The sequence below is a fragment of the Heteronotia binoei genome, chromosome 5 (genome assembly GCF_032191835.1).
Source record: "Heteronotia binoei isolate CCM8104 ecotype False Entrance Well chromosome 5, APGP_CSIRO_Hbin_v1, whole genome shotgun sequence".
NCBI lineage: Eukaryota > Metazoa > Chordata > Lepidosauria > Squamata > Gekkonidae > Heteronotia > Heteronotia binoei.
The window spans coordinates 155,951,007-155,973,366 of record NC_083227.1 but is presented as its reverse complement, the minus strand read 5'-3'; the positions used below and the strand labels follow the sequence as shown (position 1 = coordinate 155,973,366).

The window sequence follows — 22,360 nt, the reverse complement described above, 5'->3', positions numbered from 1 at the left end:
TCTTCAGCTGAATGCCGCATTGCGGCATATAAGTTACTCCTGGTGTTGTCTCTATACTTACTCTGTGACCACCATAAAGTTCTACATCACTGTTCTAACAAGGCAGAGCCAAGCTAATACTCTGCTAATACTTTGTTACTCACAGTTATGACTACCTATCCATCTTCAGTCAAGAGATTTAAGAATAAATGAGGGCAAGATAAGTTCAGATTTGTCAGTTGGAAAATTAGGAAAACACTTTTTCTGTCTTCAGCACCAAGTATATTAGATGTACCATCAGCTTCACAAAATTCTTATTTAAATTAATAATTTGTTAAGCAAACTAGGAAGGAACAGTAAACATAAAACGAGGCTTAACGTTTTAAAATTATCCTATGATTTGAACAGACAATAATATGGACCATAAAGACATTTTTACCTACTGATTATATTAAACATAAAAAAGGATATGGCACTTTTTACTGCAAAAAAACCAACATCAATACCTTGGAATCAGGTTGTGGAAGACACACAATGTACCTATCTAGCTTAGTGAATGGAGACATCAACATAACAGACCTAAAGTTAAATGTTGCAGTTCTCACATTATATTACAGCTCTTCACAATGCTGTAAAAAACCTAAAAGTTTCAACAATACAATTGTTATTCAGCAAATATTATTTTCCTGCTAATAAAAAAAAAGGAAATTGCTCTATGCTACCGGATGAAAGCACCACAAAACTTTTTGCGACCAATCAAGGTTATTGGTAGCAACATGTCAACTGAATGACCTGAATCGTGTCAACCTATCTATGGCATTCAATTTTGTGGGGCTTCCCCCACTTCCACAAATTATGTCTTGTCCTATATCCGCAAAGAAAAAAATTAAACCTATTGAAGCTCCAAAATGCAATTAATTTCCAAAATGTTAGTTTCACCAGTTTAGTTCACTGCAAGCTTCCGCTTGCCTGTGATAGAGATCTCTTCAAGACCTTCTATGAAAATATTGGTTCTACATATTTAGCATTGTATAATGAATAGCACCAAATGAGTACTACTAAAAAGATAAAAATATTGAATATAGTTGCCGAATACTCACTGTGATCCACTGTGTTACGTCCACAAACAGACAAAAGATGCAGAAAAAGCATTAATAAGTTTAAGTCAATCAGGAGCTATTGTTCCCTATCTACTGGTACTTACTACGCAAACATAGAAAGAAGTATTTTGTCATTAATTTTGTGATAATTATTTCTCTTATTTTAGTTATTTACGCACATGCACAACATTTAACTAAGGGGAGCATATCCCACAAGTTCAAATCTAAACTCATGAGATAAGCATCTCACCTGAGTTTCAAATGCCATTGCAGTAGATGTGGCAAGAGATGGCTCTAAGATAACACAGACTCACCTGAATTACACCCAGCAGCAAATAGGCAGGCTCTGCAGTAGGCGAAGAGATAAAATAAGCTCCCATCTATTAACCCCGCCCAGCAGGCAGGCAACCTCATTTTGGTTTGGGAGAAGCTGAGTGGTCTTCAAAGATGGTGTCATAGTGTCCGCATTGCGGCACTTCATGGACTACTGCATGGCCAAACACAAATCTGAAACTGATTAACCCAAGTACTTAACCAGAAAATATGAGAGAGGCAGCTCTGGTGAGTGACACCATGCAGCTCCCACAAAACTAGAATGCAGAGATACTTCCAGTTCTGTCAATACAACCTCTGCCAAAAAAGTAGAAGTCTTCTCCAACAGCCTTATTTATATGTTGACCTATCTATACATTGAATCTAAGCTATATGCAATATTTATTTAGTTCTCACTTGTATCTATTATTGGAGAAAGCAAGCAATCATAGTACATTGGGGTGACTACACTTGATAAAGATATATACATATTAGTATATACTTGATACAAATAAAATCATGGTCCAGAATATATCTCTTATCTATAAATCAATCTGTAAAATCTGTTAATACTTCTAGAACAAGCCAATTATATGTAAAGTACTATTGGGATCTGAGAGGAACTCAGCTAATGCTGTTCATCTATATTTTGCAACAGGGGTATTGAGTGGAAACAATTTATATAAATATACATGTAGAAGATTCGACTAATGTATGGAATTAAGGATATTGGACAAAAAAATTGCACAGAAGTCATTAACTACAAATATGTTTGCGTACATTTCACCCGCATTGGAAACCCACGTCTACTGCTACAGATGCAAAATTCTGCAGATGAGCGCTGCTCACCCTGAATCCTTGCCCCTCCATTTCAAAAAGTGATAATTAAATTTGACATCAAATTATTTCAAAGGGAAGCCTGGAGGTCAATACATACACTGGAAGTAATTTTCTTTTAAACATCTTTCCAACCAAATCTCCAATCTACTTTTTGTATTGGAAAAGTATGGTTGCAGTAGGAGCTAAGAGGGGAGCTTTAAAAAAAAGGGGGGGTATGCATTTAACAAATAGATGGATCCATTTCCATTAACTGTTAAGCAACTGTATGAATTTGATTAGATAGTTATAAAAGAGTTTTAGAAAGTTCTTCAAATGAACACAATAGAAGTAGAAAATAAGCATTCTACAGAATAATTAAACAATGTGTAAGATACAGAACGACATCACCAGTTATTTTCCCATTGTGCCCACAATGCAACACCTTTCAAAATGGTGGTTGCCACTTGAATTTGAGTTACTTCAGACCAAAATAGCTACACACCATTTTCAAGTATGGGGAAAGTGTTGTTTTCTTCATCAGTTGTGAGTGTTGGGTTTTTCTTATTATGGAGTATGGGATCTTATTGCAGCAAACGCCAACCAGAACCATTTAACATGACTGCTATAAGGTGTTATGCTTAACATCAAAATTACATTATTGTTATTCAGAGACTACTGGTCCTAGTAGTGCTCATAAAATAGGTTTTTTTTTTTTTTTTTTTATAAATCTACTGTCTACAAATAGTAAAAAACAGTGCTGAAAGGGAACACAAAAACTAGAAACCGCAAGGTTTTGAGGGTATAAACTTTCAAAAGTCAAAGCTCCCTTATTCAGATACAAGTCGAAATATATAACAAAAGTTTATACCGCAAAAATCTTGTTGGTCTCTAAGTGTTACTGGAATGTAGCTGTTTTACTGTAGACCAATATGGCTACCCTCTGAAAGTATCTTCATGGAAATAATCTAAAATCATAGCACACTGCGCTGTTAACGCAAGAAATCAGTGGAAGTTGCCAGTAGCAAGGAGGAGGAAAGCTCTGTAGGAAGCTGATTTTGGCCAGTCAATTGTCCATAAAACCCAAACAATTCTTACTAGGTAGTATCTGTTTGCATCTGTTAAAACATTTCATTGTATTGTATGCTTGTATGCTAATTTGCTGTTCAACCTCTGACTTATATGTATGACTGGTAAATCCCAATCCATTTTGTCTCAGGAAGTGCGCCTGCACATAAAAGCTCGCACCCTGAATAAAACATTCTTGGTCTTAAAGGTGCCATTAGACCCTAATTTTGTTGTACTGCTTCAGACCAATGCAGCTACCCATCCGGATCTTGAATTCAGCAGGAGCTCAGAGGAGCACAGCTCCTGAACCTCCAGCCAGGGTCTGCAAGCAATGGGGAGTTCTCTTCCCGCTGCACACAGATTCCCAGGGCATATGCAAATGCGATTTGCTACTGAGCTCCTGCCCTTTTTTCCCTACAAAACGACCTCTGCCTAAATGGTATTATGTACCTAAACGTCTTGGGTTCTGTGTATTTAAAATATTATAAAAATAAAGTGTTCAAAATCAAAATTCCAGCACCTATAGATACATTTATTTTACTGATCAGCAATACTGAAACTCTCTTGTCACTTCAGCTGCTTTGTATTTAGCACCTGTACAATGTATACTCTGGGCAGGTCAGTTTAAGGACATATCTGAAAATCCACAGCATTTCAAAACACTAACCCACCTACTACAAAGGATGCAACTCACAAAATCAGAAACATCATTGTGTCACGATGTCGTGCTGCCAGTGTCGTAATATGATTTATTAGGGTAGATTAAGCAAAAGAGAAAAAATGCCCCACAGACCTGCATATTTTGAGCCTCAAGTTATATTGTTAACGTTATTAACAATTTCACCTACAGCCTAACTGTAGCAACTGGTGTTTGAGCCACTTTAAATAGAGACACACAGTAAGTTCAAAACAATAAAATAAAATCGTTATACTGACAAAAAGGGGCTTTTTTTTAATGGCAGAGGCCAGCAAATATATACCACAGGAAGATAGAAGAACAGTCCTGAAATCCAACAACATGTTCACGTGCTCTCTGAAAATACAGAGGGGGGAAATAAAAACAATTACTTGCAACAGAGAGGTTGGAGCTCTGCGTTGGTGAATCACCCTTGCTATGTGTATTTACTACAATATGCATGCTAGTATTTCTTTGTTACTTGCTGATGCATTTTACAAAACATTCATTGATGTAATTTGGAATGACACATGGGATATTGCAACATTAACGAAGTACTAATCAAGGTACTTATGCAGATATCTCAAACCCTTTCCCTGAAGCACCTACTTTTATTGCTGCAAGGATTTTTTTTTAAGAGAAATAAATTCAACCTACTACATCCTGTCTCTGATGTCTTATTCTCTGTCTGCTAGCAGATGATATAAAACCTGTCACCTTGATGCCATCTGGCCACAGTTGTTTTTGCTCTCATATTTCTAGCATATGTAACAGAAAGGAGATTGTCTCAAGTATCCCCATATGCCATGAGAAAAATGTATCTTACTGAACACTATTAAATTCCATTCCTTTCTAGCTCTAGGGCAGTGTGTGTTGGCTTCCTCTGTGGGGATGAGCATGATGAGGTGGATAGTTCCTCAAGTTAGGTTTCAACGTTTATTCAAAGCACATTAGATGGTTTGTTGCTCCTAAAATGAGGTCCTGAATAGCACAGGTTTAAAATGACTTCACTGCGGCTTCTCATATGTCTAATCTGATATTTGAAAAAGGAAATTGAAACTGCTAAGGCTAGGTTTCTCCAGCATACTGCTTCTTTACTACAGTGATCTACAATGAGACAGGCACTGATAAGGGAAATTAGTGGATGTCTGACGCTGCTCTCTGTTGGAGTTTCTCCAAATAGCTAGTGAGGCAAAGAACAGAGGAACTAGCCATCTCCCTAGAAATCTCTCTACGCACTGGCCTGCAATAACCTGTCAAGAGCAGGTATGGATTTTTCCCTCTGTTGACAGAGGAAGTGAACACCGTCACGTTTCCTGCATTCATCCTACTGTATCTTAGGGTTGCCAAGTCCAATTTAAGAAATATCTGGGGACTTTGGGGGTGGAGCCAGGAGACTTTGGGGATGGAGCCAGAAGACATTAGGGGTGGAGCCAAGATCAAGGCTGTGACAAGCATAGTCGAACTCCAAAGGGAGTTCTGGCCATCACATTTAAAGGGATGGCACACCTTTTCAATGCCTTCTTTCCATAGGAAATAATGAAGGATAGGGGCACCTTCTTTTGGGGCTCATAGAATTGGACCCCCTGGTCCAATTTTTTTGAAACTTGGAGGGTATTTTGGGGAGAGGCACTAGATGCTATACTAAAAATTTGGTGCATCTACCCCCCCAAAACAGCACCCCCCCAGAGCCCCAGATACCAGCTGATCAATTCTCCATTATTTTCTATGGGAATAAATCTCCATAGGGAATAACAGAGTTCCCAGCAGACATTTCCCTCCCCTCCCCCCCGCTTTCTGACGACCCTGACGATCCCCTGCCCCCACCTGGGGATTGGCAATCCTACTGTATCTCGTTTTTTTAAAAATCAGTAAGGTAACTGACTAATCATAACTGTAAACACTAGGTTTTCCATTTTCACCCTTCATAGAGTCAAAACTCTCTCCACGCAGAATCCCAGAATTCCTTTTAAATTTAAATTTATTATAAAAATACTGTATTATGTAATCAGAATGACTGGAGGGAAATTTGCAAGAAAATTTACAGAGGAAAGTTCTCAATTAAATATGGTGACAGTTCTGAATGCAACTAACACAATTCACATTTAAGTCTAATTGCCTAAACTAACTGTAATGTGTAGCAAAACAGAACTAGAAATTACATCATTTTGCCATTTACAGGTTTTCATTAAGGAGCAACATGCATTATGTCATATTTTTAAACACCGCATCTAATTAGGTGTGTGTGCAGATATATAAAAGGAGCCGGTCAATAATGAAACAATAATGAAAGTATTTATCTCCAATGCTGTCCAATGACACTTATTAAAACAGAGGAAATGTTTCTCAGCTGAAAAAATAAATGTAATGTATTTACCATCATATGATCTAAAAATCACCTCAGGCTGCTTTACAGATTGTTGTGCTTTTTATAGTCCCATTTTCTGTTTTGCAGTCACAAAGTCCCATTTGAGAGCATTGGCCAGTTTGCACATGTGAAACAGGCATGTGGTTTCCTACATAATCCTTCCAGCCCATATGATCCAGTCTGTACATGGAAACTTTCCACAATATAAATGAAGACACCAATACTGAAACAGCAAGATCCATCCTACAGACTATATCAAGTATGTGCATCAAAAATGGGCGTCGCCTTTATTCTAAGAAAATAAAGTATTTAAACAAATGTCAGATACTCCTTACTTCCACCAGGAAATGTTTTAAGCAAGCCTTACTGAGAAAATACCTTAGCTTGAAGAATTACAATAAACAGACATGACCAACTCTCTATTTTATTCTATGATACCATCATGATAAATTATTGCCCACAGATTTGCTATGTTCATAAAAAACTGAGAAACTATGATTTCAAAACAATGAGATTAAACACTTCCAGGGACGTTTAACAATCAAGGGAACAAGTGCCATAAGACAGACATCTCCTCCCTTTAGAACTAGATTTGGGCCAAGATCCAAAGTGTCACATGCCCACATGGCTTCTTTAGGCCTCTTTTTTAGTGGCCGCCCTTTTGTCTTCCAAAAAGATCCAAAGGTTGGAAGTCCAGCAAGGGAACATGATGCAAAACATAAGGGACTGCTGCCAGCAAGCGCTTCATGTACCTACATAGGTGTCTCTGGTTCATAGCTACAAGTTAATATTTGAAAGACTTTAATTGCAAGTATTTACCGCTTTTAAGGTGACCTACAGCAATAACACTGAATCATAACTATTTATAGCATTTCTACTTTTGTCTTTAATTTTTTTTAGCTGCTTTTCTCAGTAATGAACAACTCTAATCAAAGTAAAAGACATTTTAGTCAACCAATGTATTATTTATGGGTTTTCTTTTCACAGCTTGTAACTAGGGTTGCCAAGTCCAATTCAAGAAATATCTGGGGACTTTGGGGGTGAAGCCAGGAGACTTTGGGGGTGGAGCAAGGAACAAGGGTGTGACAAGCATAACTGAACTCCAAGGGAGTTCAGGCCATCACATTTAAAGGGACAGCACACCTTTTAAAATGTCTTCCTTCCATAGGAAATAATGAAGGATAGGGGAACCTTCTTTTGGGACTCATAGAATTGGACCCCCTGGTCCAATCATTTTGAAACTTGGGGGGTACTTTGGGGAGAGGCACTAGATACTATACTGAAAATTTGGTGCCTCTACCTCAAAAAACAGCTCCCCCAGAGCCCCTGAAACTTCCAGATCAATTCCCCATTATACCGTATGAGAATCGATCTCCACATAGGGAATAATGAAGTGCTCAGCAGACGTTTCCCTCCCCCGCCCCCCCCCGTTTCTGGTGACTGAAGCGAGGGATTGGTCTCTCTACTCACGAGTTGCTGCCAACTTCTTCAAAGTAACACAGACACACCATCCCAAGAGGAAGCCTTTCAATCGGAGACTGAAGCCTCCAGCGGCGGAAAGGCACATGGTCCTCTGGGGGCCGAGCTTCCCGCCGCCGGCCAGCTGACTGGGAGCGGGAAGGAGCCTGGGAAAGCGGAGGACCACCGCTGGGACCTACGGATTGGCAAGCCTACTTGTAACACTACAGCTTGTAACACTATTCTGCTAGAGAAAGTCTTATCTATGAATTGATAGTGACCTTTAATGAAAAATAAACATAATGGCAATAGCACACAGACCATTAGTATATGCCATAAAATACTAAAACAATTCTAGACATAACTATTTTGCAACAATGATATTCAGTCAGTAATACAAATAAGTCTGAGGCACTTGTTTCCACAGCTACAGTAAAGCCAATTAATTTTAGTCCATTTTTTATTTCTGGCCTACGTATGGCTGATAGCAGCGAACAATATGTTTGTTGAAAATCATGTGATATTTATACAAATCCTATCACGTCTGTTAAAATGTGTCTAATAACTATGAAAGAATTATTAAAATTATGAGATTAAATTTAGACTTTATGCCAATTTATTTTGTTTCCCAAACAAGGGAATAAATAAAACAATGTCTTAAATCAGAGTAACCTCTTCCTTATATTTTACGAATCCTTATTTTGAATAAAATATAAATACCAAGAATTTATTTAACATACAGTTTCAAATTGCATAACGATACTGAAATGTGCCATAAGTAAATTGAAGCTCTTATGCAAATATGCTGTGACTCATTCAAAGAGTTCTATGGAGTAATTCCCACCGTGTGATTGCAATTTTATGATTACAGTAACTGCTGCAGAGGTCTCTCCTCTGTTGCACCTCCTTTTGCGTTTTTTTTTTTTTGGGGGGGGGGGAAGTGGGATGTAAAGGTTTAATTATTTAATTAAACCTTTACATCCCACTTTTCCCCCCCAAAAAAACCCAAAAAGAGGTGCAACAGAGGTACTTTGAGTTACCAGATAAGTTATAGTAAAAACATTATAGAGTCTTCACTTACAGTTTAAGTAGTTAGTTAATTGTCACTACTCAGCAAACGAGTTTATAATTCAGACGAAGAACATATTTTCAGCTATGTTTGATGTCATTTTGAATTCTTCCAATGGAAAGCTGGTATTTGCCCAACTTACTCTGCTACACATTAATACTGAGACACACCTTTCTTTGTATGATTAATTAGAAGTGAAATCATGATTGTATAAAACAGAGCAGGAACAATACTCAGGAGCATTTACAGTGTGTGCCTTCAGGTTCTTTTGTCAACACTCATTTTCAATTTCCATTGTTTTTAAAATTTTGGACTGCTTTCAAGATGAATTGTGGTACCCCAGGTGCGCTTAAAACCACTCTATATGGTTTTGCCGGTGTTCTCAAAGTATTTGAGGATGCACTTTAGAACACCCAGTGTTCTAAAGCACATCATTACACTGCAGAAGCGGAGAAAAAGCTCTGAAAAAGTATTAACATGTATGACACAAAATTAAGAATGAAGTTTTTACCTCTATCAGAAACAAAGAACGTTTTATAAGTTTTCACGTCCTGCACAAGTTTAGGAGTTTTTAAAGGAAAACTTGCCGGATAATCCAAAAACTTCAAGATGTCACAGGACATCTGTTAACTTTATCATTCAACATATATTGTGAAAAGGGAAAAAAAAGTACTTCTGGCAGCCACAAGGAAAACTTCTGAACTAGATGTCATTGGAAAGTTTGTTGACACCCACAACACAAATCAAAATTTAAAAAGGCAAAATGCGTCACTTACTGCTTCAATGGCAACCAAATCAATACGGTATTATTTATCAAATGTCATTTTTAAAAAGCCGCTGATCAGTAGCTTGACTTTCCAATTTCTAATCATAACTCAAAATGATGCATTTATTATTTTCAGTAAACAGCAATATATTTTAAAGCACTTACACTGTATGCGAAGAATAACATGATTAAAGATATATCCAAAGAACAGTCAAGCAATCCACTTATTAAATTAAGAAAGGGAACAGAAAGGACCTTTGAGTACAGGCAAGCTCACAATTACACTGTGAACACTTTCTGAAGGTATTAATTCCTATTCAAGACCACAAGGCTCAATATTGAGATACTTGCCTATCCTGCAAATAAGGTACGTAGAATTTTTCTATCTTGGCCTCCATCTGAACAAAACCTTCACTATGGGCCTTAGTAGGCTTGACTAGGCCTGAACTGCCTATACCATAGACAACCTTGAACTTTTCAGAGTGTTTGATGTGTATAATAAGTTATATGGGTTTTTTTTAAAAAAAATTTGACTTCAGATATGAAGTGGAAACCTCAAAAGAAGAAAAATGTCAAAAATTTTCGTCATATAATTTGAAACGTCTAATAAAGTAATTAAAATTAAAACCAAAATTGTCTAGAATGTTATTTTTGAATGCGTAAGAACATGTTAAAAGTAAGCGTAATACTGTTTATACTGCTAAAAACATCCTCTCTGCACATAATTATAATGCAGAATAAGTTTTGATAATGTGGATCTCATTTATCATTCAGAGCACTGCCAATGTGGTCTACTCCAGAATAAATGGTGTGAGTATTACATCTCTGTTTCTTGAACCGCAGCTTTAAAATGAGAGGTGTGAAGTTCACATTCTAATAATGCTAAGATCTGCTATATTAGCAGACTTCATAATGGAACTGTCTCTTTGCCATTGTGCTGAGCTATCTTGCTCAAGCCCTTTCTGTATGTTTAGCAATTATCCTCTCTGTCTAGGTCAATTGTAAACTGCTTCCAAATATTATGCCACTCAAACCTGTTAACCCTACTCTACTCAATATCACTACCTGTATGTATACAGAAGAGTATACATGCTTTAAAGCCTATTAAATCCCATCTGTTCAATACAAAAACCCAATGTGATTTTTTTTCCCCCCCGTGTTCCTTAGGACCACAAGAACTGAAGCCTCCGTGTCATGGTTAATTAACAGTAATGGCTAGTCATTAAGTGTGAAAATTCTCCTCATTGGTTACACACTTTAACTAAAAAAAAGAGGAAAAAAGGGGGGAGGGGGGAAAAGCACTGCAGCACACACAGGGACAGAGTAATATATACACAAACAAATGTAGACACACACACACAAACACAGATGCACAAAAGAAACCAGAAAGTCAACTCACAGAATCTCCAAGTCACGCAGGGCTCGGAAGGCTCCATCTTCAATGCAGCTGATCTGATTGTTGTCCAGTTGCCTGCAGGAAGGAAGGGAAAGTATTGAAGGCTTGCCTGGTAACCACGCTGCCTAGGAGCACCATGTTCTAAGCTCCCCTGTCACTACGGTGTCCCTCCACCCCCTTGCAGTCTTTGCTTGTCACCAGGAGGAAGCCCGCTTGTAGCCTGCCACGCTGCTCTGTCTCTTCTCGCTGTCTGAAAGAGCTGCATACTACAGCACACTGAAGCCTGTCAGGTCTCAGTAAATATTAATTGTGCTTTTCCCCCCCCCCCCCCTCTAAGGCAGAAGGGAATAATTTCATTACATTAGGGCATCCAATCCATTATGAGCTTTTACCGTCATGTCACTGAAACAATTTCATTAAGCTAAAGGCCTGTAAATCATTGGAGGTCACCGGGCTGCCCTCCGCGACCTCCCAGAATGCTGTTTTCCCCCTTTTACTGGAAGTTGTAGTCCTCTGTCCTGACAGTACTAAATCTCAAGGCTTTATCTTCCCAAGAGCGTCGAGGGTGCACAGGGAATATACCAATTCCAAATTAGACTCAACTAATCTAATTTTATAGTCTTTTTATTATTCCAAGCACCAAATGTCTGTGGTGGTTCAATGCATTCTGCATTGTACCAGTCCCATCTGGTAGGCCTGTCTATTGAAACATTTCTGACGGAGCACGGAATCAGCACAAGTCCATCAAGCAAGAGAAGAAAGCCGCAGCTAGATCTAATCAAGGAATTTCATGTTAAAATATCTACGTTCAGGCGGAATCCTTAACTTTGGATATATCCTAATGTGCTTCAATAAATGCAGGTGTGCCAAAATCATAAGGAAATTGAAGAAAGAAAATGGCTCATTGAAGAATCTGACCAGGTGTTTCCATAATAACCAACTCAGGCACACCACAGATTAGCACAGGGCAACCCTTCAAACAGTGCTCAAACACAATGACATTCACAGCCATATGTCTTCATGTTTCTGAATATACCCCAATACACATATAGACATCATTACACTGAGCCCACTGCATATTGCTCACGAAAAAAAGGCAACTAGCGTATACCATGTTACCACCTTTATTTCTTTCAATACATGTGCTTTATACACACTCTAGGGCATACAATACTTTTAATGGCTAAAGGCTTAGCAAGAAAGGGATTTAAAAAAAAAGAATTTTATGTTTTCCATGGGTATTTAAATCTTGTTCCTATATGGTATTGTTGTCCACAGATTTGTGTGGATTAGAAACTGAAATAAATGAGTAATACATGAATATACTCACACTATATACAACTTTTTGCCTCTACAGGTATCACTTACAGTTGCTTACTTTGGCATTTAGTAAATATATATGTGTGTTATTTTGAGGACTGAGAAAAATTTATAGCTTGTTAAAATTATAGAACGTTAAGGAAGATGTGTAAGATACTGATTTATTAAGAATATCAACTAATTTCATATGGGCTTTTCCTAACAGCAAAACCCAATATTTTATAATGTTATGTAAATGAGAAATTGCACAGTCTAATACACCCAGAGTAGATTACTGACAAACAGTTCTAAATAGAGGTACTACTTTTACATTCTTTGAATTCAATGCTCTTAGAAGGGTGTAGCTCTAGGAATGCACTATAAGCAGCTCTGAATTTCATAGTGGACTTCAGACCAGTCTGAGTTAGTAAAATAGTAGAGCGTGTTGAGTCTGAAAAATCTAGTTTCCCCCACGCAACAGAAGACTAGTGCAATCCAGCACATAGTTACTGTCACAAATGAAAATGGGAATGTGCTTTTGGGTATTTATCAAACAACCCTATTCTTACCCCCACGCCACTCCTACCACACAACACATATTGTTGCAGGCTATTCTTTGATTTCTAAATGGTGTATTAATTTATTCTACCATCAGGAGCCCTGCATTGGCTTCTGAAGCCATGCATGTTAGCAAACAGTCCACAATTTTTTTAAAAAAAGTTAATGTTAAATCATGACTAAACAGCGGCTTAGAATCCTAGAGTTTGTGGGAAAGAAAGAAACTCCAGTTTGTCTGTGGCCAAGTATCCACAGTCAGATGTCACAAACAACAATAACAACTGGAGTTTGAAGGATTCTGAAATAAAGCTGGAGAAAGATAGGAGTTCGATGTCCATCACAAATGAATGTTCATTTGTCCATGATGTCTGAATAAATCCTATAATACCTTGAAGTTAGTATATCTCTGAATACCAAATGCTGGACACAAACAGTAGGGAGACTATTGGCATCTGTCTTTCCACCAAAAGCAAACCCAGCGTTGAGCTATATTAACCCTTAGTCTATTCGAAAAAGTCTCTTTTGATATTCTTACAACTGGACCTGGAAGACAGAAGGACACTGCTGGGGAAGGTAACAGGATATTTGGAGTAGTTTTGATGAGGCAAAATTATTTTATGAGGAATAGAATTTTTAGTCACTATAATGGTAAAACACTATTTAATTTATGGAGTGCGGGTTAATGCAAGAAGATGTTAAAAGCAACCATAAGCACAATTTGCAAGTTGCACAAGATGCTACTAGGAACAATACAGAGCACAATTCAAGTACAGTTGTAAAAGAAAATACAGGGTGACAAAACAACATTCATCATAATCTAGCAGTTTATTTCCTATATATGTTGGAGCAAAAATCGCAGAATTAGTTCCTCCTATAATGGGATGAGATCATTTATAACATGGAAATATATGTGCCACTACTACCTTCAAAGCTCACATCTTAAAAAATCCTTAAAGAGTAGTTTATTTCATCTAAATTTCAGCACCTAAATGCATATTCACACTGAAGGTGTCCCGAACTTCCAGACCTTTCATCATACACTCTCCCTTAATAAGTCCAAGAAGTGGTCTGAAATAGAACATGTTTATATTCTCCCATTTTCCCATAACATGTGCTATAACTGTACTAATAAATTGTAAAGAATATGCTGCAAGACCTTTCTAGGTTAATACAGTAATATAAAAAAGAAAACTCTGTATATTTTATTGGAATGCTTGGAATTAAGACTAAAACCAATTTTAGACAAATTCAACATATGCCCAGTATTGCAGAAGTACAGTTTATGTACAACCAGATTAAAAAGAACATCTACACTGCAAGTGGCTTTTTTTTTTAGTTCTAGTCTAAAACAGTATGTTTTCCCACCAATTAGACAAGTTGCTAAGCACACATCTCACAGGTTTTTAAAGATCTTCAGTACCTTCACTGCCGACAAGGTTCCCCTTTCCCCCAAGCTCAATTCATAGTGTTAGTAAAGGTAGTCCCCTGTGCAAGCACCAGTCGTTTTCGACTCTGGGGTGACGTTGCTTTCACAACATTTTCATGGCAGACTTTTTATGGGGTGGTTTGCCATTGCCTTCCCCAGTCATCTACACTTTCCCCCCAGCAAGCTGGTTACTCATTTTACCGACCTCAGAAGGATGGAAGGCTGAGTCAACCTGAGCCGGCTACCTGAACCAGCTTTCACTGGGATCGAACTCAGGTTGTGAGCAGAGGGCTCCGACTGCAGTACTGCAGCTTTGCCACTCTGCGCCATGGGTCTCCTAAAGTGTTAGTACTTACCCTTAAATTCCTAAATATTCTGGGACCAGTTTCCATAGTCTCTTATATGAACCTGCTCAGCTATTAGGATCTTCACTAGAAGCTTGCTCTGGGTGTCCTCTCCCAGATCCATAACTTGAAATTTGGCCTTCTTAGGACTTCAATTATGGTTAACCATCATAGTTCAATGAAGAATGAGCAAATGATATTACTGTTCTAGACACATTAACCTTTTTCGCACACAGCTTACCTCGCAGTCACAATCCTGTTCCCTCCCCAGCGTCTGTCGGATTTCCCACCATCCGCGCCGAAGTTACAGGAAGTGGGTTTTAGCGGTTTACGTTTGATACGCAAAAGCTGCGGCACTTCCTGTAACTTCGGCGCAGATTGTGGGAAATCCGACCAGACGCTGCGGAGGGAACAGGATTGTGACTGCGAGGTGAGCTCTGTGTGAAAACGGTCATTAACATCCACAATTGCTGTTGTTTATTGGGGTAGCCAAAGCAACAGAGATGGTATTGGGGCAGCTAAAGGAATGGGTGAGGGCTGTGAACCACCCCCTAGCTATGGGATTACCTCACCCATGTGTATCTGAGAGGGCCTTTTCAGTCAGAGCCTTTTCTGTTCTGGTACCCTGTCTGTAGAATTCTTTCCTGCTATCTGTCCATCCAGTGAGTTTTACACACTAGGAGAAGACAGTGCTTTTGTCAAAGCTTGGATAGTAGATCAAATGTTCACCTGCTTGCGTTTTATGATTGGTATTTCATTTGGAAGGGGTTTTATTCGACTTGCTGATACTGTGTTGCTGCTATTAAGCTGTTGGTTTATTGTTTTTTGTTTGGAGATGTCTGGGGATGGTATTTTAATGACTGTTATGATTTTATTGAAGTACATCTTTTAATTGAACTTATAATTGCTGTGTTTTATTTCAAACCACCATAGTGCTGAAAGGTGGACATATGAAGCTGCCTTATACTGAATCAGACCCTTGGTCCATCAAAGTCAGTCTTGTCTACTCAGACTGGCAGCGACTCTCCAGGGTCTCAAGCTGAGGTTTTTCATACCTATTTGCCTGGACCCTTGTTTTTTTGGAGATGCCGGGGATTGAACCTGGGACCTTCTGCTTACCAAGCAGATGCTCTACCACTGAGCCACCATCCCTCCTGCATATGAAGCTGCCTTATACTGAATCAGACCCTGGGTCCATCAAAGTCAGTATTGTCTTCTCAGACTGGCAGCGGCTCTCCAGGGTCTCAAGCTGAGGTTTTTCACACCTATTTGCCTGGACCCTTTTGAGTTGGAGATGCCAGGGATTGAACCTGGGACCCTCTGCTTCCCAAGCAGATGCTCTACCACTGAGCCACCGTCCCTCCCCTTAAAATACAATAAATAATTGATGAAGGAGCAGCTGTCATATTCTGAGCTGCAAGGGCCACTTACAGGAATCACAGCAGAAGGTGAACAGGCAAATTTTTCATATGAGATACTCAAACAGTAGGAGGTACAAATTGGTGAGCTATTTACTGTACAGTAGAATGCAGCTCCCACCGGAGGCAGGCTGAACAGCCATGCCGACGGGGGCTGTTTTGGCTTCTCGTGAGGAGGAAGAGTGGGCAGGGCATGATGGGAGTTGGGGGGCAGAGCTACATGCCCTAACGGCTAGCTCTGCTCCCGCTCCTTCAGTCTTCGCCTCATGCTCGGCCCACCCTCCCACCCTTGGTGCAGTGTGGGCAACAGCTGGTTGCTCTTATTATGTGTGACTGGGAAAGAATTTTTTTCACATCTGCCTGTTTGGCTATGGCAAGATGTGTTTTTTTGCCTATCTCGCACTGCTGACAGAAGGAATTGTGGAATTGGCTGAGGTGCGGCTGGTTAAGTAGGTTGGTCACTTTCAGGTTGGCTGGGTTTTTGCCTAACTTCCATTATGCAACTCGGTGACCACCATTAGTTTTGGGGCATGGGATCCAGCTAAATCATTCCTGGGCTGTGCGGACTGGTTGAGTGATGAAGCGGACTGCCTTGGATTTGCCTGGATTGATCCACCCTCCATCCATGCAGCTGGGGTTGGAACTCCAGGGCATGACTTTTGCTATGCCGGCCGGGTACGAGCCATTCATTTGGGCAGGGTGGCTCACCCGTCATGCGGCAGGGGAGGGTGTTTTGTCCCCTGGCCCTGCTGTGCTGCCTGTTATGTTTATAGCCCCTGCTGTTATATTAATAAATAAAGTGGCCCTTTAGTTACCCAAGCCCTTGTGTTCGTCACTTTCTTCTGTCTGTGGGGGAATACTCAAAACAACCATTAGGTTAGACTAAGCCACCAACGGAATTGCAATATTTTCAAAACTGCATTTGGAAAATAAGGATTTTATCACTGTTCAGCACTGTTCATCAACGACGAGAGCCAGGGCCATTTCCGTTGCTGCCCCTAGCTGGTGGAATGAGTTGCCGGAGGAGGTTAGGGCCCTGCGAGAGCTCTTACAGTTCCGCAGGGCCTGCAAAATGGCACTCTTCCACCAGGCATTATATGAATGGTAACATCTGCAGCAATGGGACTGGCCCGTAAGAACACCACCGATGACCTACTGCACTACACTACGGCGATCCTGAGACCTCCGAGTATAGCCAACCACCAGAATTTAAATCGCTGCCTGAAATTATGATAGTAGCACGTGCTCCTTTTAAAATTATATAATGGTCCTTCAGTATCACAAATACGGTTCTACAGTTTTTGAAGGGTAGTACAAAGAAATGTAGCTCATGTAAATAGAAGAACAGGAAGGATACAGCATTTCCCTGAACTGGCTTATTGTGAAGAAAGGAAATGCATCAATTTAAGGTAAACAAATAAACAAATAAGAAAATAGGTCACACTGAATGATGGGCAATCGCTCTGTGAATCATAATTGGACCAATAATTTTGAAAAACTCAGATACTCAGATAATACAGATATTTGACTATAAGAACAGCAACCAAAAAAATAAAATAAAATAAAACACCAGTGAAACCAGATTTTTCTCCAACAGGTTCTAAAAATCAGCTCATAATGTTTTGCCATACGGACATTCTCACAATGCCACTTGGAAATTGTAGCATAAGCTAGCAGATAGAAGTGCGTTTCCTAAGCAACCATGGAACAGTCTTTGTCCCTTCAATGCCGTGGCACCTGATTGGCTGCAGGATTTTCCACAGAAAATTAGGTGTTATTTTGGAATGGATGTACAATACTAGGGATGTGTACAATTTTTTTTTTTTTGCTTTTTCAGGTTTGGGTCTATTGAACCTGGAAAATATTGGTATTTCCCAATATCCCCAAATTCCAGTATTGGTATGATATTGGGATTCAGGTAAATAATAAAAAAAACCCGACTTTATTTGGCATTTTAAATGCCTTCCCATCACTCTCCAGAGCAGTGTTGCCTTGGCAGCATTCCTCCACAAATAAAGGGAGGGCATTTAGAAGAAGAAGATGATATTGGATTTATATCCCGCCCTCCACTCCGAAGGGTCTCAGAGTGGCTCACAATCTCCTTTACCTTCCTCCCCCACAACAGACACCCTGTGAGGTGGGTGGGGCTGGAGAGGGCTTTCACAGCAGCTGCCCTTTCAAGGACAACCTCTGCCAGAGCTATGGCTGACCCAAGGCCATGCTAGCAGGTGCAAGTGGAGGAGTGGGGAATCAAACCCGGTTCTCCCAGATAAGAGTCCGCACACTTAACCACTACACCAAACTGGCTCTCCACACCAAACTGGCTTTAAAAAGAAGACTGCAGATTTATTCCCCACCCTTCTCGCTGCATCAGAGACTCAGAGCATCTTATAATCTCCTATTTCTTCTCCCCCCACAACAAACATCTTGTGAGGGGGGGCTGAGAGAGCTCTCACAGCAGCTGCCATTTCAAGGACAACTCCTATAAGAGCTATGGCTGACCCAAGGCCATTCCAGCAGGTGCAAGTGGAGGAGTGGGGAATCAAACCTGGTTCTCCCAGATAAGTGTCTGTGCACTTAACCACTGCACCAAACTGGCTCTCTAAAAAGGTAACTCGGGAGAGTGAAGGGAAGGTTGTTTAAAATGCTTTCCCTTCACTCACAGAGTTGTGCATCCTTGGGAGTACACCTCAGCGAGTAAAGGGAATGTCTTCTCCAAGCTGTACTGTTGCTGTGGTGACTTGGCAATATAGCTGGCCTGAATAAAAACCGAATAATATTGGCTGGGGGGGGGCAGGTATATCAGTAGCCAAATCTGATCTGCATTCAGCTAAAAGCGGTTCTTGGGGAGTATTTATTCGGTTTGGTTTATACCAAACACCCACATCTATAACAATCCTTTAAATGACAAACTCGTTTTGCAAGACATAATATTTTACTGTATTTTACAATTGTTTTATATAATATCATGGTATATATCATGTCCTGTTAGCCGCCCTGAGCCTGCTTCGGAGGGGAGGGAGGGATATAAATAAAATTTATTATTATTATTTATTGGGTGGTTTATTGTTCAGTATTCCTCCCCGCCAAAGAATCATGCCAAAAGCCCTCTAGCCCTGGCACTTTTAAATCGTCACATTTGCATGATACAGGCCTGCCCAAGTGGTATACATGAATGGCAAACATCTTTTAAGGAGTGGAGATAAGGGAGATAGTTGAGGTTTGCTGTTTTATTTTTGGTTTTAGCTGGAGATGTTTTTTTAACTGTTACTGTAAATGTCCTTGATCCATGAGGAAGGGTTGGCTATAAATGTTTAACAAATAAAATAATAAATAAATGCTTCATATATGGTTTCTGATTAGATTGATCGATCAAAGACAAAACCAGGCAATTCTTGTGCCAGTTTAAAAATCTCAAAATCAATTTTTGAGTTTTCAGGAAAGATAGACTTTTTTCACCAATGATGTGAGATGGAGTAAAGTTTAAAGTAAGTTCTGAGAATGCATCAACTGGGGTCCTAGCGTCAGCTGCCTGGTCTGATGAATGAACACTGCAGAGGCGCAAAAGCAGAACATCTGCTTGAAATAGATCTTGTTTTTAATTACAAAGTAAGAACTGAGTGCAAGGAAGCCCATATTATAACAAAACTGAGTTGCAGACACCGTGAAAGTTTATTTCCAAGTCAATTGTTTGCAAACGGCATCAGAATATCTAGCAATATTATACTCTCATATCCGAAACAAATCATAAATACACTGTTGCAGTTTCTTCTTGAGATGAACGTTGGTTTGTTCTTTTCCCTTGGAAGAATCTCGGTGTCTTTGGAAGTTGTATGAAAGAAACAGGTTGGACAAATGCAGCTTTGACTAACACTGAACTTGCGTGATTTTTTTTGCATGTCATACAGTTAGCTGAATAGTCATAAAATGTCATGGTGTGGGGGCAGCAGAGCAAAAGCAGATAAAAGGAATCTGCACTCTAGGCTCAAAACGGTTAAATCTCTTTCAATTTCTTTGAAAATTTAACCGAGATTTATGGTTGGCTTGTCTGAGATAATCCAGTTATTTATCTGGAATAAATCAAAGAATGTGCATTTATTATTTCATTTCTTTGTTCGTGAAATTAAGGTTTAGTGACAGAATAATAATTTTTTTGAAAAATAATATTAAGTAAAAATGCTAGGAATAAGCAAATTGTTATCAAATTCCAAATGGCTTGAATTGAATTGAATTTTTTTCATATTCACATATCTGACAGTTTTTGTATCAGTGCATTAACTGCATTAGTTTATTTCATAAATAACTGTTTCTTGCAGTATTTAACATTTATGTTACAGTGGCTATTTTGCATTCTGGAATCCAAGCGCTATGCTGCCATGCCCATTTTTCTCTCAACAACAAAACATCTTCTGACTGAATAACTGAAATATTTTGATTCAGTAACCTTATGGTTGAATTTACTATTGCTTCTTTGTTTTGGTGAGTCTTAATACAGCTGCTCAAAATGATAGCTTGAAAGTTAATTATTTGCCATGCTCAGTGATCACTTCCAGACTGCTCTTAAGCATATTTATTTGAATTTCAATAAAATTATTTCTAAATAAATGCCTAAGGTCTATAGTCTTAGAATAATAAACTTTATACTGTATGTTTGTTAATGGAGGAATAGTGTAAAATAACAATATAATTGTTGTTACCCTAAAAAGCACTGTATAATAACTAGAAATCATGGCAGGCTAATCAACAGGGACAGAACAAAATAGGAGAAAGGCACATTAGGAAGAAAGTGGATGACTTTTACTGGGTGTATGAAGTTCATACGCATAAGCACACATATTACCATTTAAAAAAAAACTTTGCTTTTTTATTAAAAGTCCTCTATAGCTAGTCAATTTTGATCTGGAAATGATAGGTCCAGAGAAAAATAATTGAACTAATACAAGTCAGAGATACTCAAGCAAAAAGGGTTTCAAATCTGAATCATGCAACTAGAATTTGGGGTATACTAAGGAACACACACCATACACGTATTTCAACAATAGGCTTTATACATGAAAGCTCACAGGTATTAAAGGCAAGCAGCAACTTAAGGTGCACTCTCCACCACGAGTAGGGCTAGCACATTGCCCAAACTAAAGTATCTAGTCCATGGATATATTTTCTATGCCTTCTACAAACAGATTTGCCGCAAAATAAATCTAGACATTATATTCTGGACACAAATTCAGCAGAAATCAACATAATAAATCCAGCATCAAGGAAAATCAAATATTGCAAGTTATTTTCAGGTAAATTATATATATTTTAATTTTACAAAATAACTTTTGCTATACTGGAAAGCAGCAGCAAAGCCGCAAAACCTGTGCACACTGATGTGAGTTTAAACTTCATCAAATTGTGGCTTCCTTCCCAGAACATCTTGATATATGGGGTTTTGTGTTTTTTCAAACTAAAAATCTTTCAGGCTGCTGACATTTGAATTTTTTTTGCAGGTGACTTAAAATAAAGGTAATGGTAGTCCCTTGTGGAAGCACATCATGATGTTTTCTTGGCAGATTTTTTATGGGATGGTTTGCCATTGCCTTCCCCTTCTTAGTAAAATTGTAGGTTTGGGATGTAAGTTAATCAATGTATTTGAATTTTTTTTTTACACCACCAAGTGACATTAAAGGCACCAAGAAAACTTAATAGATGATATGCAGTGCCATCTAAGCAGAGCTTCAGTCAACTAAAACCATTGACCTCAATGGAATTTGAAGGCCATAACTCTGCTTTGGATCTTGTACTGGAAAGTATCTTGTACTATTTATACATTTTGGCCCTGTTCACACAGCATGTTGAGTCCGTGTTAAACTGACCTGATTCTGTCCCTAATATCTTTGTTCTGGATATTATCGATCAGACTGCCATACTGCAATTCAAATCACTCTGCGGTGAAACCATCTTCTGCCGTCCACACGATGGCACCATGCAGTTCTTCTTTTCTCCACTTTTATTCGCATTATGCACATGTGCGCATTATGTGTGCATGTGCATAGGTTAAAACATTATGTGGTTATACAGTTGTGCGCAAATCGCTAAGTAGTGAAAAAAATGGCAACCGTAAACTGGATGTCTGAGGCTCCTTTTGCTCCAGGACAACCTTCAGACATCCAGAAGTTGGTCAAGAACTATCCAGACGGGGAAACTATGAGGTAAAACCGGAGAACTCAAAAAACACTGCAAAGGAGCAGGTAACAAAATACTCTGGTTCCGAGAAGGATTGGTGGGGGGGGGCTACTACGAGTTAATACAGGGAGGCAGATGT

General features: G+C 39.0%; 1 protein-coding gene across 1 annotated transcript in view; it reads right to left on the bottom strand.

The window, feature by feature from the left end:
* Positions 1 to 22,360, bottom strand: part of SLIT3 (slit guidance ligand 3) — an 884,772-nt gene that overhangs the window by 374,967 nt on the left and 487,445 nt on the right. The window contains exon 6 of the mRNA XM_060240620.1: positions 11,012 to 11,083. Within this exon, the coding sequence (XP_060096603.1) occupies positions 11,012 to 11,083 (72 nt within the window). The remainder of the gene's footprint in view (positions 1 to 11,011; positions 11,084 to 22,360) is intronic.